The sequence below is a fragment of the Panthera pardus genome, unplaced genomic scaffold, assembly GCF_024362965.1.
Source record: "Panthera pardus isolate Hobbes unplaced genomic scaffold, ASM2436296v1 HiC_scaffold_3, whole genome shotgun sequence".
Taxonomy (NCBI): Eukaryota; Metazoa; Chordata; class Mammalia; order Carnivora; family Felidae; genus Panthera; species Panthera pardus.
In genome coordinates, this window is record NW_026526876.1 from 54,773,906 (window position 1) to 54,792,908 (window position 19,003).

At 43.2% G+C, this 19,003-nt stretch overlaps 1 protein-coding gene across 4 annotated transcripts in view; it reads left to right on the plus strand.

The window, feature by feature from the left end:
* Window positions 1–19,003, plus strand: part of SMG6 (SMG6 nonsense mediated mRNA decay factor) — a 227,424-nt gene that overhangs the window by 47,656 nt on the left and 160,765 nt on the right. For all 4 annotated transcript variants that reach the window (XM_019429576.2, XM_053893381.1, XM_053893382.1 and 1 more), the window contains exons 9-10: window positions 1,471–1,532; window positions 8,204–8,349. In XM_019429576.2, the coding sequence (XP_019285121.2) occupies window positions 1,471–1,532; window positions 8,204–8,349 (208 nt within the window). The remainder of the gene's footprint in view (window positions 1–1,470; window positions 1,533–8,203; window positions 8,350–19,003) is intronic.

Genomic DNA, 19,003 nt, shown 5'->3' on the forward strand with positions numbered 1-19,003 from the left:
GCGTCCAACTTCGGCTGAGGTCATGATCTCATGGTTCGTGGGTTCTAGCCCCACGTCGGGCTCTGTGCTGACAGCTAGGAGCCTGGAGCCTGCTTCAGATTCTGTGTCTCCCCCTCTCTCTGCCCCTCCCCTGCTCATGCTCTCTCTCTCTCAATAACGAATAAGCGTAAAAAGAGTCTCTTATGGTTTGCCTCCCTCTTGGTTTTCATCTTATTTTTGCTTCCCTTCCCCTGTGTTCATCGATTTTGTTTCTTAAATTTCACATATGAGTGAAATATGATATTTGTAAAGACAAAACCTTGTATGCAGAGTTTGGTGTTGAAGTCATTGGTGAGGTATGAGTATCCTCCTTTTCCCACATCTAGCTTCCATATGAGGTAGATGGAACTGCCATGATTTGAGGATAAAGCAGAAGAGTTTTTCCTGTTAGGCGAAGTATCCAGGGGTGCTGGACTATTCCTTGTCCTGAGCACCCCCTTGACATCAGATTCTTGACCCTTCTTTCTGTCTGGCTACAGGGCCCTGAGCATTTTGGTTCTGTAAGACCAGGAAAAGTGACAACAAGGTTTGGTTTTCAGATTATCTCCACTTTCTTTGAGTTCCTCTCCCTCACCTCCTTCGTTTGATCAGAGGAATCTTTCTCCTCAGTTTTGATAGAAGTAGATTTTCTGGAACCTTGAACTGAAGACTATAAATTTGGTAGCTCCTGGGCCAGATGGGACCGGCAAATGTATGTTTTGACTTGCCTAATGTGTAAATTTTTTTCATTAGTAGCCAACATTTAAAAGCCAGAAGGTTTCATATAAAAACCTAGCTTTTAACTTTTCCTTAAAAGGGGGCAGGTGGGGAGGGGGGAAGAAATTATAAAACTGGGCCTACAAAGAGCAGACCTGGACTGGAACGGCCATAGAGCACTACTGTCCTCACCAGCCTGTTTTGTACCTGGCCCCTGTAGACACTTGAATTTTCAGTTCCAGACCTAGAACTTGAATTTTTGTTTTAAAAGCTGGGTTTTTAAATGAGTTAGTTAGTTACCTTATCCTTGGTTACGAAAGAATCCTGCTTTCTTGGGTAGGTAGAAAAATAGCTTATAAATAAGATTGGGGCCTTACCAAAATCAGAGTATTTCCCCTGCCTTTTCACTGTTTCATTTCCATCATTGTGGGGCCAGATTGGCTCCTAGATCTCAGAGAGCGGCAGTCATCACTTCATTCCCTGCACAGAGGCACCACTGCCAGCAGAGGGTGCTGTCGGCTCACCGAGCCTGCTGTCATGTTGGCTCAGCTGATCAGCAGCTGTTGGGCATGTGCCCTGGGTCTGTTTGAGACATTGGGCATGTTCATTTGGTTCCCATCCCTAGTGCCCACCCCTTAGACCCTGGCCAGGTTATTGTGTCACTAGGGACTCTGTTCAGTAACAGGAAACTGGGGAAAGTTTAATTGTTTTCTCCTCTCTCTTTTTCCCATGCAGCTGAACAAAAGGTTCATCCTCAGTTTTCTCCATGCCCATGGGAAGCTGTTTACCCGGATTGGGTAAGTGTGCAGGATGTTTATTTTATTTTCCTACATTACAAGTCATTTTGGAATTTAATATTGTTAGCAACTAGACTGTGTTTGTAACTGAGGGCACAGGGTGTGAATTCTTAGAGGGCTCCACCTTCTCTTCCCTTCACTCACTCTGCTCATGAAGTTTGGGAAATATTATTCTGCATCCGTCTGTCTCTTCTTTCTCTACCTTTACTAAAGCCCCCTTTAAACACCCATCCCCCACTGCTAGTCCCTCTGGTTTCTCTTTCCTTTGCCTTTCAGCCCAGCCCCTAGTGATCTCCTTAAGGAAGTCATACTCAATCCCAGGGGTCCTCCTTAGGGAGACTAGCGTCCATTAATTTTCCCTTAAAGAGGAGGGTAACATTTGCTTTCCTCTAACATTTTCTCTTCCTTCTGAACCATACCCCTTTCTTATCTGCTCAGGCTCCTGCCCCATATTGCTGATCCCTGTAAATGCCGAGATTTTTCTATGGTTTCCCCATCCGCCATGGTTTTACATATAAATCTCAGGGAAAGTGGTGTGTGCAAAACCCCTGTTACTTCACGCATTAAGTCCCTGGAAAGAGATTAGGTTTTGAGTATTCCTTTGGTGGATCAGAGTTTTTCCTTGCTGTATAAAACTAGAGATCCTAAAGTCTGATGTATGCCTGCATACCAGAATTGAGGTGTGCTGAGGGCCCTTGTAGTCGAGGAGAGGAATAAGTGGCAGTGCTCTCTGACCAGTCTTCTACTGCGTTTTAGTATTTTCTGAATTGGAGGTTTTATTAGGAGCTACCCTTTGAGGTGGTATCTTTTGGATTATGGATCCCCCAGGTTGTTGTTAGTATTTCCCTCTCACTTTCTGCCATAACCTTCTAAGTTTATCTATGATGCTCTAGAACGTTTTCCTAGTGGGAGAAGCTGAAAGGCTTTGTCCCGTTTTAAGAAACACTATTCCATGGATGGTGAACTAGAAAGTGTGCTTATTACATACTCATTTGTCATCAACCTGGGCAAGAGTGACAGTGATGGCCAGCACAGGGGGTACTCTTGATTTTGAAATCACTTGGGAAACCTAGAGCAGTGCCAATAGATGCATCTCTAGTAGGAGAACTAAGTGTGAAGTAATTCACTCGTGAAAAGGAAATCAGGTGTGTCAGTAGCTCCTCCCTACCCCCCCCCCCCCCCCCCCCACCTTGTAAGCTCTACTCTGGCAGTTTTTACTCAACACTGTTGTATCCCTAGTGCCTGGCATACGGTACCTACAGCACATATTTACTGAATGAATGAGTAAATCTTTACAAGAAATGATAGGTTGTGAAAGACTAGAGAGAAGGTTCCTAGTGTTCTAGGAGGTAATAGTAGACCCAGTCCAATCACCAGTGAGTCATGTAAAGCTACAGTTACAAGGTAGGCAAGATGATACCAATATCGTTTCATAAAATTAACCCATCATAGCAGGAAATACTGTTATGCTGCACCTAAAATAGGAACTATGGTTCCTTATCTCTTTGTTATCTTTTTTAGTTATCATTTTAAAAATCTTTCTTTCCCTTACTACCTTTCCACTCCATATTTCTCTCCTTCTCTCATTTTCCTGTGTTTTTTCTTTAAATGTTCATGTACTGTGTTGTTCCAAGTCAGTATTTTTCAACCTTCATACCGTTGATATTTTGAGCCTTAGAATTCTCTGTTGTTGGAGGCTGTCCTGTGCATCGTTACGATGCACATCTTATGATGGTTTAACAGCATCCCAGACTTCTACCCACTCCATGCCAATAGTGTCCCTTCCTCTTCTCACCAGTCATGATACTTATAAATGTCGCCAGACAATGCCACATGTTCCCTCCGGGGGAAAAAATTGCTCCTGGTTGGGAACCACTGTTCTGTTAGAGATTTTGGCTAAAGAAGTTATAAATCTTGGTCCAGAACGTAGAAATATTTAGGATATATTTTTGTCAGGTTTAAGTATTAGGTAGAACTTTACTTTTGTTGTCTTTAAAAATTCTCATAGATATTTTGGAAGATGTCAGGGAAAGAACCACAATAATGATTTAAAAGCTAGAAAATAATTTCTGAGAGGAGAAATTAATCTTAAGAAAATTAAGGTAAGGGGTGCCTGGCTGGCTCAGTCAGTGGAGCATGTGACTCTTGATCTCAGGGTTGTGGGTTCGAGCCCCATAGTAGGAGGAGAGATTGCTTAAAAATAAAATCTTAAAAAAATTAAGGTAAAAAAAAAGGTCTAGAGACAGCTGTGGGGTACCCTAACTGTATTTAAATATAAAAGAGTCATAACCAGATAGTTTTGATTCCTGTGGGATGACAGTAAGAGAAAATAGGCTTATGTTACAGCTGAAGAGACTTGGTTTAGGTGTAAGACAATTTCACAGAGAGAAGATGTTTGGGAATTTTCTTCTCGGGAAGCTTTTGAAAAAGAATAGATTATCTCATTTGTCAGAGGTGGTTTGTTGTGGTCCAGATTATTTTTCAGGACCTCTTCCATTTTTGCATGTAACACATTCTGTTGGCAAAAAGATAAGTCCAGTCTAGTTTCACCTTTATAAAAAATGAGTTACAGTCGTGTTCGCATAAGGAAAATATATGTAAATTATAGGCAGTCCAGCCCCCTTGATGAGTATTCTTCTTGTGCAGACCTAGAGGTAAAAGAATTGAGCCCCATATTTATTCTGGAAGGCAGAGACAGAAGTAACTTCTATTGGGGGAAAAAAGAAGTATAGTAGTCTGTAAGACTAGAAAAGCAGGGAGCCCAAACCACACACAACAACATGGACTGGTGCCTAATTACCAAGAAGATGTGAAATGTGGGAGGCGTTGAAAACGAATTAAGAGTGAGGAGATTGTAATGGGGAGCAGCTGAAGACACATCCACTGTCCCGCCTGCCTTTTGAGAAAAGCCCCGGGTTACGTTGCTCTCCGGGCCTGTGTCTTCTCTGTGCCAGGTGTCCCAAATGGCATCCATATCTGCTTGAGTGCCTACTGTGTGCATCATGGCCCTCCTTCCTCAGTGTCCAGGGGAAAAGAGCATTAGATGGCCTCAGGTGCCAACAAGAGTTTGTTGGGTTTTTTTTACCACTGACTAATTACAAGACCTCGAGAGGGAACAAGTCAAAGCCTCCTTGGACTTCAGTTTCCTTATCAGTAGTTTAAATAGATGATATCCAGGGTCCACTCCAGTCCTTATGTTCTACAGCACTATGAAATTTTTTTTCCTCTCGTTTTTACCCTGTCACATGGCTTAGTTTTGTTTGTTTTTGTTTTGCTACTGGATTGCTCCTTATCTTGTTTAGTTTTTAAAAATTAAGAAGTTGAGAAAAGTTAAGGAGCTTGATTCTTTTCTGCAGAGAGTGTCATCTAGCCCCTATGTGTTCCTCAGCATTGGAGAGGTTGGGTCCTGCCCAGTTAGTCACTGTCTGAGTCACTCCCGATTTAGGTCCCAGTGTTGTCTGAAAGACAACTTTCTTGAAACGGCCATTCAAATGAGACAAGGTGTCTCTAGAGATCATTTCGGAAAGCAGTCTGTAAACACTCATCCTGAAATTTATTGTATCTTCTGCAGTTTTTAAGGATAGGGACCGAATCCTCTCAGGCGCAGGAGAGGGACTGAGTCAGGGATCCCATATGGTTCCTCACAGACGCTTGCTTTCCTGGTGAGAGGCTGATCAGACCTGCGCCTTGACTCCCCTGAGAGAGGCTGGGAAGCCGGCAGCCTGTGGACTTTTGATTTGTGACAAATAGAATGATTTTGCCTCCCATTATTGCCTTGGTTAAAGTTACCACTTTAACTTTTACTTACTTGCCTAGTCACGCTGTTTGCACAACTTCAAGGTCTCTTGGAATTCAAAGCCTGATATATTTATTTTGGTCTTTGAATTGTGAAAAATGCAATGTTTATGTCTTGATTTATTTTTAAAATTATAAATGTTTTATATACAAAGGCCAGACGTATTCATTGTAGGGAAAATCTATTTACTGCCTATAGTGCTCAGTGTAAAATACTAAGAAAGCCCAACAAGAGAAGAAATAAAAAATTGCCCATATTCTCACTATCCAGAGATAACTTTCCATCCTTAACATTTGGCATATATTTTTCTCTTTTTTTCTATACATATCCCCCCCACATTTATTTTTGTTTTTTACAAATATGCTTAACAAGGGATATTAAACTACTTTAAAACTGTTTTCATTTAATATATATTGAACTTACCCCCACATGATTAAAAATGTAATACAACTTTTAAAAAACAGAATTCAGTTATATGGATGTGCCATCTTAATAATCGGCTATTGTTGGGCATTTTAGGCTGTTTCCAATTTTTTGCTGTTATAAATTACCATCTTATGCTTTCTGTCTTCCTCCTCTGCTGCTACTGTTGCTGCTGCTTTTATAATTTTATAAAACTTTAAACATAAATTGTATGTTGTATTTATCTCCACTTTAATATAATTTTTGTTCTGTGATATGGGTGGAGCAAAGAGAAACATAAAACTGCTCACAGGTAGTCTGAGGCCAAAATCAGCAATTTAGTGACAAAATTGGGAACTAGAAACCCTGTGATTGAGTCCAGAGGAAAGATCTTTTATCTGTGCGTCCCTCAGTTACTAACTGAGCTGATGTAGTCTGAGTGGATTCATCTTCCTTCTCGTAGCTCAGAATTGAAGTATTCTAGTTTATATCCTTATGTATTTGATGTTTACTTTTGTTTTCATCATGTTGAACTAGTTGAAAGGCAAAGGGAGGATTTTATTGTAATTAAAAAAAAAAAAAAAAGATGTGGACATTTGACCTGGTGCTCGTTTGAGATTCCAGTCTGACCTAGGGAGTTAATGGATCTGTTTCAATTTCCACCCCAGGGAAGAGGCTTCCTCAGACACAGCTTCGAAGCAGGACTGTCCCACGTGACACTTCTGTCATGTCATTCCGTGCTGGCTCTCTACTGCTTTTCAACACGGAGACACATGGCTCTGAAACTTGCCCATTGTGGCTGCTTTTCAAGCAGAGTGAACACTGCTATTCTCGTAATGAGAAGTGCTAGCCCCCTCCCCACCTCCAACCAGAAAGAGTGCTGCACAGTGTCAAGATTTAAAATGAAACCTTTGTTATAGCCCATGGGGAAAAATGGATCCATTCCAGCCCCAAACATATCACTCTCTGCCATTCCAAACCTACCAAGAGTTTTAATGGTTCTGAAACTTCTGGAAGGAAAAACAAGGTTCTTTTTTTCCCCCTCTTGTTTTTTGGGGAGGAGGGGCACTGAAATGGCACGTTGGGGAAAAAAGCAAATACATGGCATGTTTTGTGCCAATGAAAATGAGGACAGCTCAGCAGAGAAGGGAACTGAAGTATAAACTGTAATTGACCCATAGCTGTGGCATGACTCCTGGGTACCAGGAGGTCAGTAATAGGAGTTGCCATCCAAGGGCAAGGAATGAAGATTGCTAAAATGCCAGAAAGCTCTGGAGCTTCTTTCCTAACCCCTGGAGGCTACTATTCAGTGGGGAAAGGGCCAAGGTTCAGGTGAAACCAGGAGCACCTTTCTCTAGGACCTGAAACTGTTGCATCTTTTGAGAAGGATTCCCTTCCCTGTGGCTTTCCAGAAGCTATTTATTAATCCCGCCTGGAGCTATTCCTCACCCCCACCCCCCTACCCCCAGTGTACCACAAGGAGTTTGTTTGTTTGGGGGGGGTGGGGGTTGAGGATGGATAAAAGATACTTTGCTGACCACGAATTGTTCGGCATGGCTCTAAGGCCCATGTGCCTGGTTTCTCTCTCTAGCACCAAGTCTGAATTTGCTTTTTATTTTCTGAGGACTTGGGCTGTGGTTTGTTCGTGTTGCCAAAGGAGCTCCAGGCATGCACCACTGTTTGGGATCCAGTGGCCACATTTGGCAAGCAGTGGTTTGAATGACCTCTCTTTAGGAGCCCTAGGTCACTGGCTGGATTTCTACCTCCCTACATTACAGGCTCTTCCTGTATTGGGAGTGGCAGTTGGCCAGGGCATTATATTTCCACTGGCCTGAAAACATACAGACCCTGATGAGCAGAGGCTTGTGAGAGGGAGGAGGACAGCAACACAGGAAAGACTGAAACACATCATTAGGGCCCTTGGGCTAGGGATTCTTCAAGGGGAAGTTTGGGATCCTTAGGTGGAGCAGTTAGTGCGATAGCACCTGAAACACAGCAGCAGAGCTCGGTCTGGTTTCCTGAAGCGAAGCCTCGAGTGAGGGCTCTCTAGATTCATGAACCTCTTTTTATAGAATAGTTTTCATACCAGAGAGTTTGGGGAATATGTAGGTTTTAGAGCTTAAAGAAAATTCGTTCACTGTTCACAAAAACCGATTGTTTCACAGAGAAACTTTGACTTCAGCTTGAATCCACTTACTGCCAGGGGTTAGGAAATAGCATACCAGAGCATAATAACTCAGAGCAACTTATCCAGAGGTTGAGTTGTTTCCATCCCTGATCAATTCTTTCTCTTAAATGTGGTCGCCACCTTAGGATACCAGGAAGGTTTGTGAAAGAAAACGTCCTAGGCATTAGTTGTCTGCTTTCAGAGAGACACCGTGGGATGGGACGGGGGGGCCGATTTTGTGTGTGCGCGTACACGCCAACTGCTGTTGGGCACATACCTCCCTGAATGAGCTGGCTGTGTTTGTAGGATGGAGACATTCCCTGCGGTGGCTGAGAAGGTCCTCAAGGAGTTCCAGGTGTTGCTGCAGCATAGCCCCTCTCCTATTGGAAGTACCCGCATGCTGCAGCTTATGACCATCAACATGTTCGCTGTGCACAACTCTCAGTTGAAAGGTAAGGAATGTCTCGTTTCTTTATCTACACAGGTAAAGATTAATCTAGCTTCTTTCCTATGGTACCATATCACTCCATTCACCTGATACACACGCGCGCGTGCACACACACACACACACACACACACACACACACACTTCTCTTATCAGTGTCTCTCCAATTTTCAATCCACTCTCTGAAATCTGTATGACTCTCTAGTGCTTGGGTGGGATGAAAGGAGGGAATCATGGGTATGGAGCTTAATTTGCAAACCCAGAGATGCTGTTGCACATCTGGCCATGCTGAAGGCAGCAGCAAGGCCTCTTGGAGGCTGCAGACCCAGAGCCTCTCCCAGGGGAGAGGCATTGCTGAAATGTTTCATTGCAGAGACCATACGCTTGGCAGGGATTGGGAATAGCTGTTTCTGGACTCATGTACCCTGTTTGTTCGATATGGAAAAGTCTAGTTCCCTATGGGCTATCCCTTGTGGGAGCCTGCCAGGGAGTACGAACAGTGAATTGATGAGCTTTGGTGACTCAAGCTGGAAGCACAAAAATCACCAGGCCCAGAATTTGGCTATCATACTGGTGTGCATTCTGAAATGCTTTTCTGAACACTGGGGTTTTTAACACTGGGGAGGGAGGGGCTGATTGGCAGCAGTTTTAAATGTTCTGAGGACCAGGTCACTGTTGAAGGATGTTACCAGGATCCCTCCCCTCCACCCCACTTAGGTAAGGATGATGTGGTTTGACTTGACGGAGCTATGCAGCGCGAGGGTGACTTTGTTTTGTGTGTTTATTTGGTCCATGCTGCCAAAGAACCGTTTCGGAGCATTGACAGAGACTGTTTGGTCTCAGCGCTTGTTATCGGAAATGCCAAGAAGTGGGATTTGTCCCGTGCAGACTCTGTTGTAAAACAGACCTGGCCTTTCCGGACAGAGTGTTGCCAGTTCTCTTGTTATATCTCTTCTTAGTGCTTTCTCCCTCTGAGGTGGATTTACTTCCCTTCCCATTTGTGTTTGGGGGTTATGCTTCAGCTCGCTGGTGTTGGGGGGGGTGGGTGGTGGATTTCTCCCCAGATGAGAGTGTATGCCACACTTGCCCTCGACACTTGGCTCCTCCTGGGACACTCTGCAAGGTCCTCTGCTGCTCCGCCTGCGTTTTCAGTCATATCTGAATCTTAGAGGATTTTCTCATCTCGTGCTGCCTGCTACAGCATTTAGAATTCCCAGCAGAAGTCGAGATGCAGAGGCTTGGGTGCCTTTTTGAGGCTGGCTCGTTATTCCTGAGAACACCTCTGAGGAAGCACGCACTCCTGAGGCGGCAGCGGGAGTTTCCAGGAAGGAGGAAATAAAGTTTGTGAAGTGCTGTCATCGTGAGGCTTGAAGTCCAAAGGGGAGGGGGATTGATTCCTTCACCGTTGCTCTGCTGGTTCTGTCGAGTGGGAGGCTCACCAGACTCGGGAGATGCCCTCCTGTTTATTTTCCTGCTTCCCTCCGGCAGCAACACGGAGTTCAGGGAGTTGCCTGTCACAGAACCGCAGCCTCTGCCAAGGTGTGGTTCCGGCCTCAGGTGACCTGTGGTCTCAGGAGGTGTGAATGTAAAGGACCTGCAACTCTTGCCTGTGAAGCATCTGTTGTCAGCAGCTTCTGCTCCATGAAAAGGAATGCCTTGGCCTTTTCATAGGCCACGAGTGAGTCCTTTTCTTGTAGCTGCTATTACGTAAAGGTTAAGAAAATATGGGTGAAAGGAAGGTGAGATGGTGAGAACGGAGAAAGAAGAAAATAGGTGGTTCTCCCATTTGAGGCCAAGGTTCTTTTTTTTAGGACTCTTCCATCCGTGGTCAGTCATAATGAGGACCCGCTAGCCAAGAAGGACATGTCAAAGCCTGTGCTTGACTTGAGACCCTTCTCGTTTCTGGCCTGGTCCTGACGCTTACCTCCATGAGGCAGCTGGGGCCAAGGGGAGTAGGAGCTGAGGTGGTCAGAAGCTCCAAGAGCGTTTCAGGGAAAAACAGCCCGGGCCACAGGATATAACACTCAGCTGGGACAGAGAGCTCTGCGGACGTGCTGCCAAGTACCCGGTGTGCAGTTGAGGCGGCCGTCCAGACCCCACTGTGTGGGCTGCCATTGGGAGAGGGGTGAGCAGAGCACTCAGCGGGGCTGGTTGGTGGGAAGATGCACTTTTCCATTTCCCAGCACATGAGTCATCTTCTCTGGGCCCCTGTGCTGTGCTTGCACGGACAGTGGCAAGAAGGGGGTGTTGTGGCTGAGTAGCAGCATCTGTGCCGGGGGTGGAGAGGGAAGGGGGTTGGGGACAGGGTAAAGATTTAAATCCTTCACTAATCAGCAGCAGTTTGAATCACATTTTTATGAGTAAGGAAGTGATAAATCAGCCCTGAGTGTTCAGCCCGCAAGTCCTGTCAGCTGGTGCCCTTCTAAAGGCTTCTCTCCAGGCCAGTCTGCTTGCTGTCAGAGTCGCCACCCAGACACGGAACCCTGACTGTCTGAGACCGGGAAGCAAGGGCCTGATGCTGCCTGGCCCTCCCAGGTGCTTGGGGTCTTGGTGATTTGGCAGTCACTGCAAGTTACAGAACATCTGGGCCATCATTTTTCTTTCCATTCCTTCTTGGACATGTCCTTCTGGGTGGGTGTTTGTGTATGTCAGTTCCTGGACTCTGTGGAGAAGGAACATTCCAGCCTGAAGCAGAGGTGATCTGTGGCCCCCAAGGCAGTCGCGATCCTTTCAGTCTGTGCCTGGGCCTTCCTTGTAGATGTGGTACCTTAGGAGTGTGATTTGAAGAGCAACAGGGACGTCCTTACTAAAAAGTATGTTCTTTGTTAATGCCTCTAATTCATTTTGTGTGTCTGTGTATGTGTGTTCAGTGCCACCCTTGTATTGCTCTCCTCTTTTCAAAATACCAATAGTTGAGGGATAGAAATGATACTAACTCTGTAGTGTGATTACTTTTTAAAATGTGCTTTCCTTGTGGTCAAGAGAGACACAAAACTGTTTAAAAGCTTTGGATGCCTCCCAAGTTAAAATGGAGGAGAAAAACTTAGCAAGCGGTGAGTTAAAGGCATCTTTCCCCTTTTCCTAGGTTATAGTTTACCCTGGCGCTCAGGAAGGTGGAGGATGAAGGTCAGATTTGCCCTCTTTGCACAGGGGAAAATAAATTGAGTTTTGCCACATCATTTAAAATCCATCTAAACTTTCCGATCTCAGCACTGATCTTCAAATTCACGGGTTGAGGGATGCCTGGCTGGCTCAGTAGGTGGAGCACGCAGCTCTTGATCTCAGGGCTGTGAGTTCGAGTCCCATGTTGAGTATAGAGATAACTTAAAAATAAGATCTTAAAAAAAAAAATGCATGGGTTGAGGGCCATTGGTGGGGGGGAGACCTTTATCTCCTCCTCTCATATGGACCCTTTGCAAAAATTCTGCCTGAGTGGAACTATAGACTCTAGAATCCTGCACAGAAGTGATTGGGGACAGATGAATTTGAAGGATGTTTGGGGGCTCTTAGCAAAGTGCCTGCTATTTATTAGGCACTAAGCCTTTGTTGAATGCATGGATGAAGGCGGCCATAGTTCTGGGCAAGCCAGCTCTCATTGAACAGTGTGTTCCTTACTTGGCCCATGTCCAAAATTGTCCTTTGGTGAGTGATGGGTGGTGGTGAGATAGGTGGTTCCCAGAGTGATGTCACAATTGGTAATGTCTCTACAGCATTCTTGAGCCTGAAGGGAGAAATGGGGCTTCTCCACGTGCCTCAGCATTTAACACTTCAGTGGCCATCTGACTGACTGACGTGATGCTGGAGGGTGAACTGTTGATCTAAACCACAAACACTCCAAGAATTTTAATTTTTTAAAAATTTTGTAATTTAAGGAAATAAACTGGAGTTTCTTGAAGAGGAATAATTGAAGCAACGTTTGTGGTAGGGCATCACTGAAACCCATTGCATCCCCCATCTGTGCCCAATTTGGTCCAATCTGGCCTTCACCCCCCCCCTTCCTTTTTTTTTTTTTTTTTTTCACCCCCTCTTGGTCTCTCTCTTTTTAAAAAAAAAATATGTTTTATAATTCCTGGAATCAAAACCATCTCAGGCACACACTGTTTTATTTTACTGTATTATTGGATTATACTTCCTATAAATCATTGGATGTTATTCATTGGCCACCACTGGAATAACTTCCCTTTTCTGTGCCCTGGCCCCCTCTTTTTCCTCCTCCTTTTCCTCCTCTGCCAGTTCGTAGACTAGGCCTCCATTTCAGCCCTGCAGAAATGGTGCTCTGGTGGCAGCAAGAGGGCACCCAAGAGACACTTCTTGTGTGTGCCGTCGGTGCTCCCTGCTTTTAGGGAACATGCAGGGGCTGGGATTGAGGTAGGGCTGGACTGGCATTATCATTTATGCTTGCTCTTATGGTTTGTTAGGAATCCTAAATTGGAGGCGGTAGGGGGAGTGCCACATGTGTGTCTCCAAAGGGATGGAGAGTCACAGCTGGGACGGATAGTGGCCAACCTAGATGTTGGGATGCTTGAGGTGGAGACCCACCCCTTCAGGCTGCTGTTGTGTATGCAGATTGAGTCTAGTTGAGAAGTTTGCTTCACAACCAAAGTTCCTTTGATTTCCAGCTACATCCACCTTACAGCCCTTGAGTACAGCAGTCTGCTCCTCTGTGGCGGTTCACTTCTGTCTGAGTCTCTTACCAAAGCAAAATGTATGAAGTGCCTAATCCTCTGCTTGTCAGAACAGTTGTACAGGAAATCCACCTTTCATAAGGGGTTAGGCTTGAGTTTAGCTGTACAAACTGTCCCTCTCATTCCTCCTTCTATATCTCTAGTGCTAGAAGCCCTTGGGCTTTTTCTCCTAAAGGATCTATGGGTAGATTTCTCCAGGTAATCAGCACTGCCTGACCTTCACTTTCCGAACTGCTCAGTTTAGAGTAAATTAACAAAGAGAGAGCCAGCTTAGCCAACAAATTTTTGTGAGAAATAGATTTGAAGGTCAGAAGAGGCTAGGCTTTAGAAGGCAGGCCAGAGGAGGACACGTCCTTCAGCTATGCCCTCTATCCCTCTGGGGGAGATATAACTATCAACAGGTTGCTTAGCACAGCCTTCTTCCCTTAGAATTCCCTGGAAAAGAGGAAAAGTTAAAGAAGTGAGTATGTCAAGGGAACCTCCCTATCTTTCTTGACTCTGATTTCCAGGGTCCTTGTTTTTAGAACGACTGTTACTTTAGGCTGGGAAAGAGAAACAGTTATGAAAAGCTAAAGAAATGAGAAAATTCAGTCATATCAACAAAAGTAAGCCTCTTATGTGTCAGTTGAAGAAATGATTTCTGTGTTTGCCCCAGTGTGACACTGTGGGTTGGTGTCCTTGGTTCTTTGGTTTGGAGTGCTGACGTGTAACATCCCATCATAACCCGGGAGCTGAAATGGGCCAGATAGCTCATCTCTCCTGCCGTTTTACAGCTTCCCAATTTGATTTTCTTTTGCTCCATGAAGAACTTGTTCTGAAAGGAAGACATTACTGACAGGAATGTTGACAGCAGGACTCCCAGCTGCCTTTCCTGAGTTCTCTTTAAGCTTTTCCTGGGGAGAAAAATTCTAAATGGGTAGGTTACAGGGGACTCGGGCCAGATAGGTACTATGTGTTGAAGACAAAGGGAAAGTAGGTGTGTTCTGGGGATGGGGTTAGAGGGAGTAAGTTGTACTTTGTATCCTAATCAACTAGATGATGGTCTGAGGAAGAATTGTGGCTTTCAGAGGTAGTGACCAATAACGGCAACAACAAAAGGACACCGCATTAATACTTGATGACATTTTATAGTTACTGTGTATGTATTTTCATTTGATTTCTCCTATCAGCTGTCTGAGACAGGTGGGACAGATATTTTGTATCTTACTTCATAGATGACCTGAAAGGGAACAGAAAGTTTTAGTAACTTAATCAAGGTTGCATGGCTAGTAAATTACATAAATTAACCCAGGTCTTAAGTGTCCAGCCTTCCCTATCAGAAGACAGAAAAACTTCCCTGGACTTAATTGAGACAGTTAAACAATGAAAGCATCCCCTGATACCCCGCCAAAATCTGAGCAGCTGCTGTTCTTTGATGCAAAAAGTGATCCTGGAGTCTGATTTGAGACTGAAGAGGAGCAAGTAGAGATGAAGGAGTTGGGGGGTCAGAATTCTCCTAGGCTACTTGAGCCTCTAGTGGGACCACGGATAATAAGCTGGCAGAAGGATATGGTTTAGGGATATCAAGATTGTTGTTGAGGTTCCATATTTACTACTCTCATGGATAAGAGGGAATCTCCCTCTCACAATGGAAAGCATTAAAAAAATTTTCTTTAACGTTTATTTCTTTTTGAGAGAGAGACAGAGTGAGAGCAGGGGAGGGGCAGAGAGAGAGGGAGACACAGAGTCTGAAGCAGGCTCCAGGCTCTGAGCTGTCAGCACAGAGCCCGATGTGGGACTCGAACTCACAAACCACAAGATCATGACCTGAGCCGAAGTCACACACTCAACCCACTGAGCCACTAGACGCCCCTGGAAAGCATTGTTAATGACCGATTGGTAAAAGTAATTTTCTGTCTTTCTCTTGTTTTGGGAAATGTAGTGTCTGTGTTTCTATCTCTCTCTTTTAAAGGACTTTTTAGGAGCATTGTTTGTTACTGTCACAATCTTTTCTAATATCCCTCTTGCTTTTAAAATAGAGGCTTTTCAGGGCGCCTGGGTGGCTCACTCGGTTAAGTGGCCAACTCTTGGTTTCAGCTCAGGTCATGATCTCACGGTTTGTGATTTTGAGCCCCATGTCAGGCTCTACACTGACAAGCGGAGCCTGCTTGAGATTCTCTCTCTCACCCTTTCTCTCTGCCTCTCCTGCACTCTCTCTCTCAAAATAAATAAATAAAACTTAAAAAATTAAAATAAATTCAAAAGAGGCTTTTCAACATGCCATTCTCTTTTTTTTTTTTTTTTAAGTTTTTTAATGTTTATTTATTTTAGAGAGAGACAGAGTACGAGCGGAGGAGGGGCAGAGAAAAAGAGGGAGACACAGAATCTGAGGCAGGCTCCAGGCTCCAGGCTCCGAGCTGTCAGCACAGAGCCCCTATGTGGGGCTCGAACTCATGTAACCCTGAGATCATGACCTGAGCAGAAGTCAGACACTTAACCGACTGAGGAGCCCCTCACATGCCATTCTTAGAAGAGACTGTGATTCTTATTTTTGGCCTAGGGAAAAATGGATATATTGTTCATGCAGAAAAGAGGATGAGAGGCTAAAGCATTTGAAAGGATGATAAAGTGAATACACATGGAACCCCTACCTAGATTAAGAAATAAAATCTTGTTAGCACCTCAGAAACTCCCTGTTGTGTTTTGTGTGCACCCTTCCAGGTAATTGTCCCTCACCCTTCCAGGTAATCGTCAACCCGACCTGTGGAGTTCATCCCCTTACTTTTCTTTATAGTGTTGTTATAAGTACGTCCTCTTAAACAAAACATAGTTTGGTTTTGCTTGCATATAAATGGAATCATGCTTAATCATGTTATTTACATTCTTTTTTTCTCTGGCTTATTTTGTTCCATGTAATGTTTGTGAATTCTGTCCATGTTGATGTGTGTGGTTGTAGTTTATCCATTTTCATTGCTACAATACTACATTTTATTCATTTATTACAGTTTACCCATTCTTATGTTTAAGGGCATTTGAGTTGTTTTCTCTTTGGGGTTGTTATGAACACTGAATCCGTTGACAGTTATTGTAATTATTAGAGCATTTGGATTTATATATACTGTCTATTTCTTTTTTTAAGTTTATTTATTTTGAGAGAGAGAAAGAGAGAGAGGGACTCAGGTAGGGGCACAGTGTGAGGGGAGAGAGAGAATTCCAAGCAGGCTCCACACTGTCAGTGCAGAGCTGGACACGGGGCTTGAACTCACAAACCATGAGATCATGACCTGAGCTGAAACCAAGAGTCAGACGCCCAACTGAGTGAGCCACTCAGGCGCCCCTATACGGTCTTATTTTTTAAAAATAAGCTTTTACTGAGGTAAAGTATGTACACAATAAAATGAACCCATGTTAAGAATGTATTTAAATGAGTTTGACCCATTTATATACCTAGGTAACTAATGTTCACAATCAAAACACAGAACATTCCATCATCCTGAAAAGTTTTCTTTGTGCTCATGCCAGTTGACCTCTGTTCCTACCCCTGGCCCCAGGCAGACTACCGACCCGCTTTCTGTCACCATACACTGGATGTGCCTTTTCTAGAGTTTCATATAAATGGAATCAGTGTGTACTCTTTAGTGTTTTGCTCAGCTTCACGTGTCTGAGATTTATTCATGTTGTTTCTGTGTATCAGTACTGCATTCCTTTATATTACTGAATAGTATTCTACTGTGAGGGTATAATACCATTTTGTTTATCTAGTTACCTGTTGATAAATGTTTGGGTTGTTTCTACTGTTGGGCTATTATGAACAAAACTGCCGCGAATGTTGGTATGAAAGCCTTTTTGTAAACGTATATTTTAATCACTTGGGTAAATACCCTGGAGTAGATGTTCTGGGTCATACAGTAAAGTATATGTTTAACTTCATAAGAAACTGCTAAATTGTTTTCCAAAGTAGTTGAGCCATTTTACATTCCTTGCAGCAAGGTGTAGGAGCTCCAATTTCTTTGCATCCTTGCCAATATTGGGTATTGTCAGTCTTCTTTACTTAGTGGTTCTGGTGGGTATGTGGTGCCATTTCATTTTGGTTTTAATTTCGTTTTGTGTTTCCCTGATGACTGAGGATGATGAGTGAGTTTTCATGTACTTATTTACTATTTGTATATCTTCTTTGGTAAGTATCTACTTAAATCGTTTGCCCATTGAAAAATCAAGTTGTTTGCCTTTATTATTAAGTTTCAACATTTCTCTCTGTGATCTGAATATAAGCCCCTTATCAGATATATATTTTGCAGATATTTTCCCCTAATGCTTTCCCATTCTTATACCCATTTTGTTCCCTTTTTTCTTCTTTCTTACTTTCTTTTGGATTTTTTTCCCCACTCTTTTCTTCTCCTTTCCCTACTAGTTTCTTTTTATTTTATTAGTGATTAACCCTAGGAATGAGAGCATATACACTTACCTTGCCAAAAGTCAGGTTATTCAGTATTTTCATTCTCTTCTGAAATAATACAAGGGCCATGGAATACTTAAATTCTATACTGTATCTCTCCAGTTTATAAGCTGCTTTGTCATGTATTTGAATTGTCTTTTTCCTTTCAAACCCTACAAGACAAATTGTTGCTGTTTGTTGTTGTTGTTATTATGTTGTTGGTAAATGCTTGTTTAGATCCACTCATATTTACTATGAGTAAATTTTTCTTTTCATTCTTTTTTGCATTTCATAACCTCCACCTGGGATCATTTTCTTTCTGCCTCAAGTATATTCTTTAGAATTTATTTAGTGAAGTTCTTTTGATGACAGATTTTTTCGGTTTTTATTTGTCTACAAGGCTTTATTTTCCTTATTCCTTTCTTAATAAATAAATTATTAACTTAATTTTTTTGTTTATTTATTTATTTTGAGAGAGATGGAGAGCATGGGTGGGGTAGGGGCAGAGAGAGCAGGAAAAAGAATTCTAAGCTGACTCCATGCTGACACAGTGTGGAGCCCAGCGTGGGGTTGGAACTCAGGAACGGTGAGACTGTGATCTGAGCCGAAATCAAGGGTTGGGTGCTTAACTGACTGAGCCACCCAGGCACCCCTATTTTCCTTATTCCTGAAGGATCTATATTCACTGGTAATAGGGTTCTAGGTTAATAGCTATTGTTCTTCAGTCCCCATTTAAGATAATTTATTGTCTCTGGGCTTTCACCGTTGCTGATTGAAAGCCAACCATCAGTCAAATTGTTTCTCTTTTAAAAATAATCTGTTCTTTCTGGTTGCTTTCCAGGTCTTTTAAAAATTAAAAAAAATTTTTTTTAAATTATTTGATGTTTTGCAGTTCTAATGATTTGTCTAAGCTTGGATTTATTTTTTATTCTTCCTGCTAGAGATTTGTTGGGCTTCACATAATCTGTGAGTTGATTTCAGCAGTTTTGGAAAATTCTTAGCTGCTTTTTTTATTTAAATGTTTATTTATTATTGAGAGACAGAGAGAGAGAGAGAGAGACAGAACATGAACATGGGAGGGGCAGAGACAGGAGGAAATGCAGAATCCGAAGCAGGCTTCAGGCTCCGAGCTGTCCGCACAGAGCCCGACGCGGGGCTCGAACTCACAAACTGCGAGATCATGACCTGAGCTGAAGTCGGATGCTTAACTGACTGAGCCACCCAGGCGCCCCTTTTAGCTGCTTTTTAAAAATATTACATCAGCCCATGCTTTCTCTTCCCCTTCTGTGACTCTAGTTAGTCAGAGGTTAGACCTTACTCTATGTCTTTAGTGTCTCTTAAACCTCTTTCAGTTTTTTGACTTTTTGTGTTGTGCTCTGCATTCCAGATCATTTCTTTAACTCTGTCTTTCATTTCACGAATCTTTCCTTAGCTATATCTAATCTGCTAAATATGCCCCACTGAGGTTTTTTTTTACTTCAGTTATATGCTTTTATTTCCAGATATATTTTGTTCAAATCTACCCTTTTTTTTTTTTTTTTGTAGTTTCTTGTTCCCTGGAC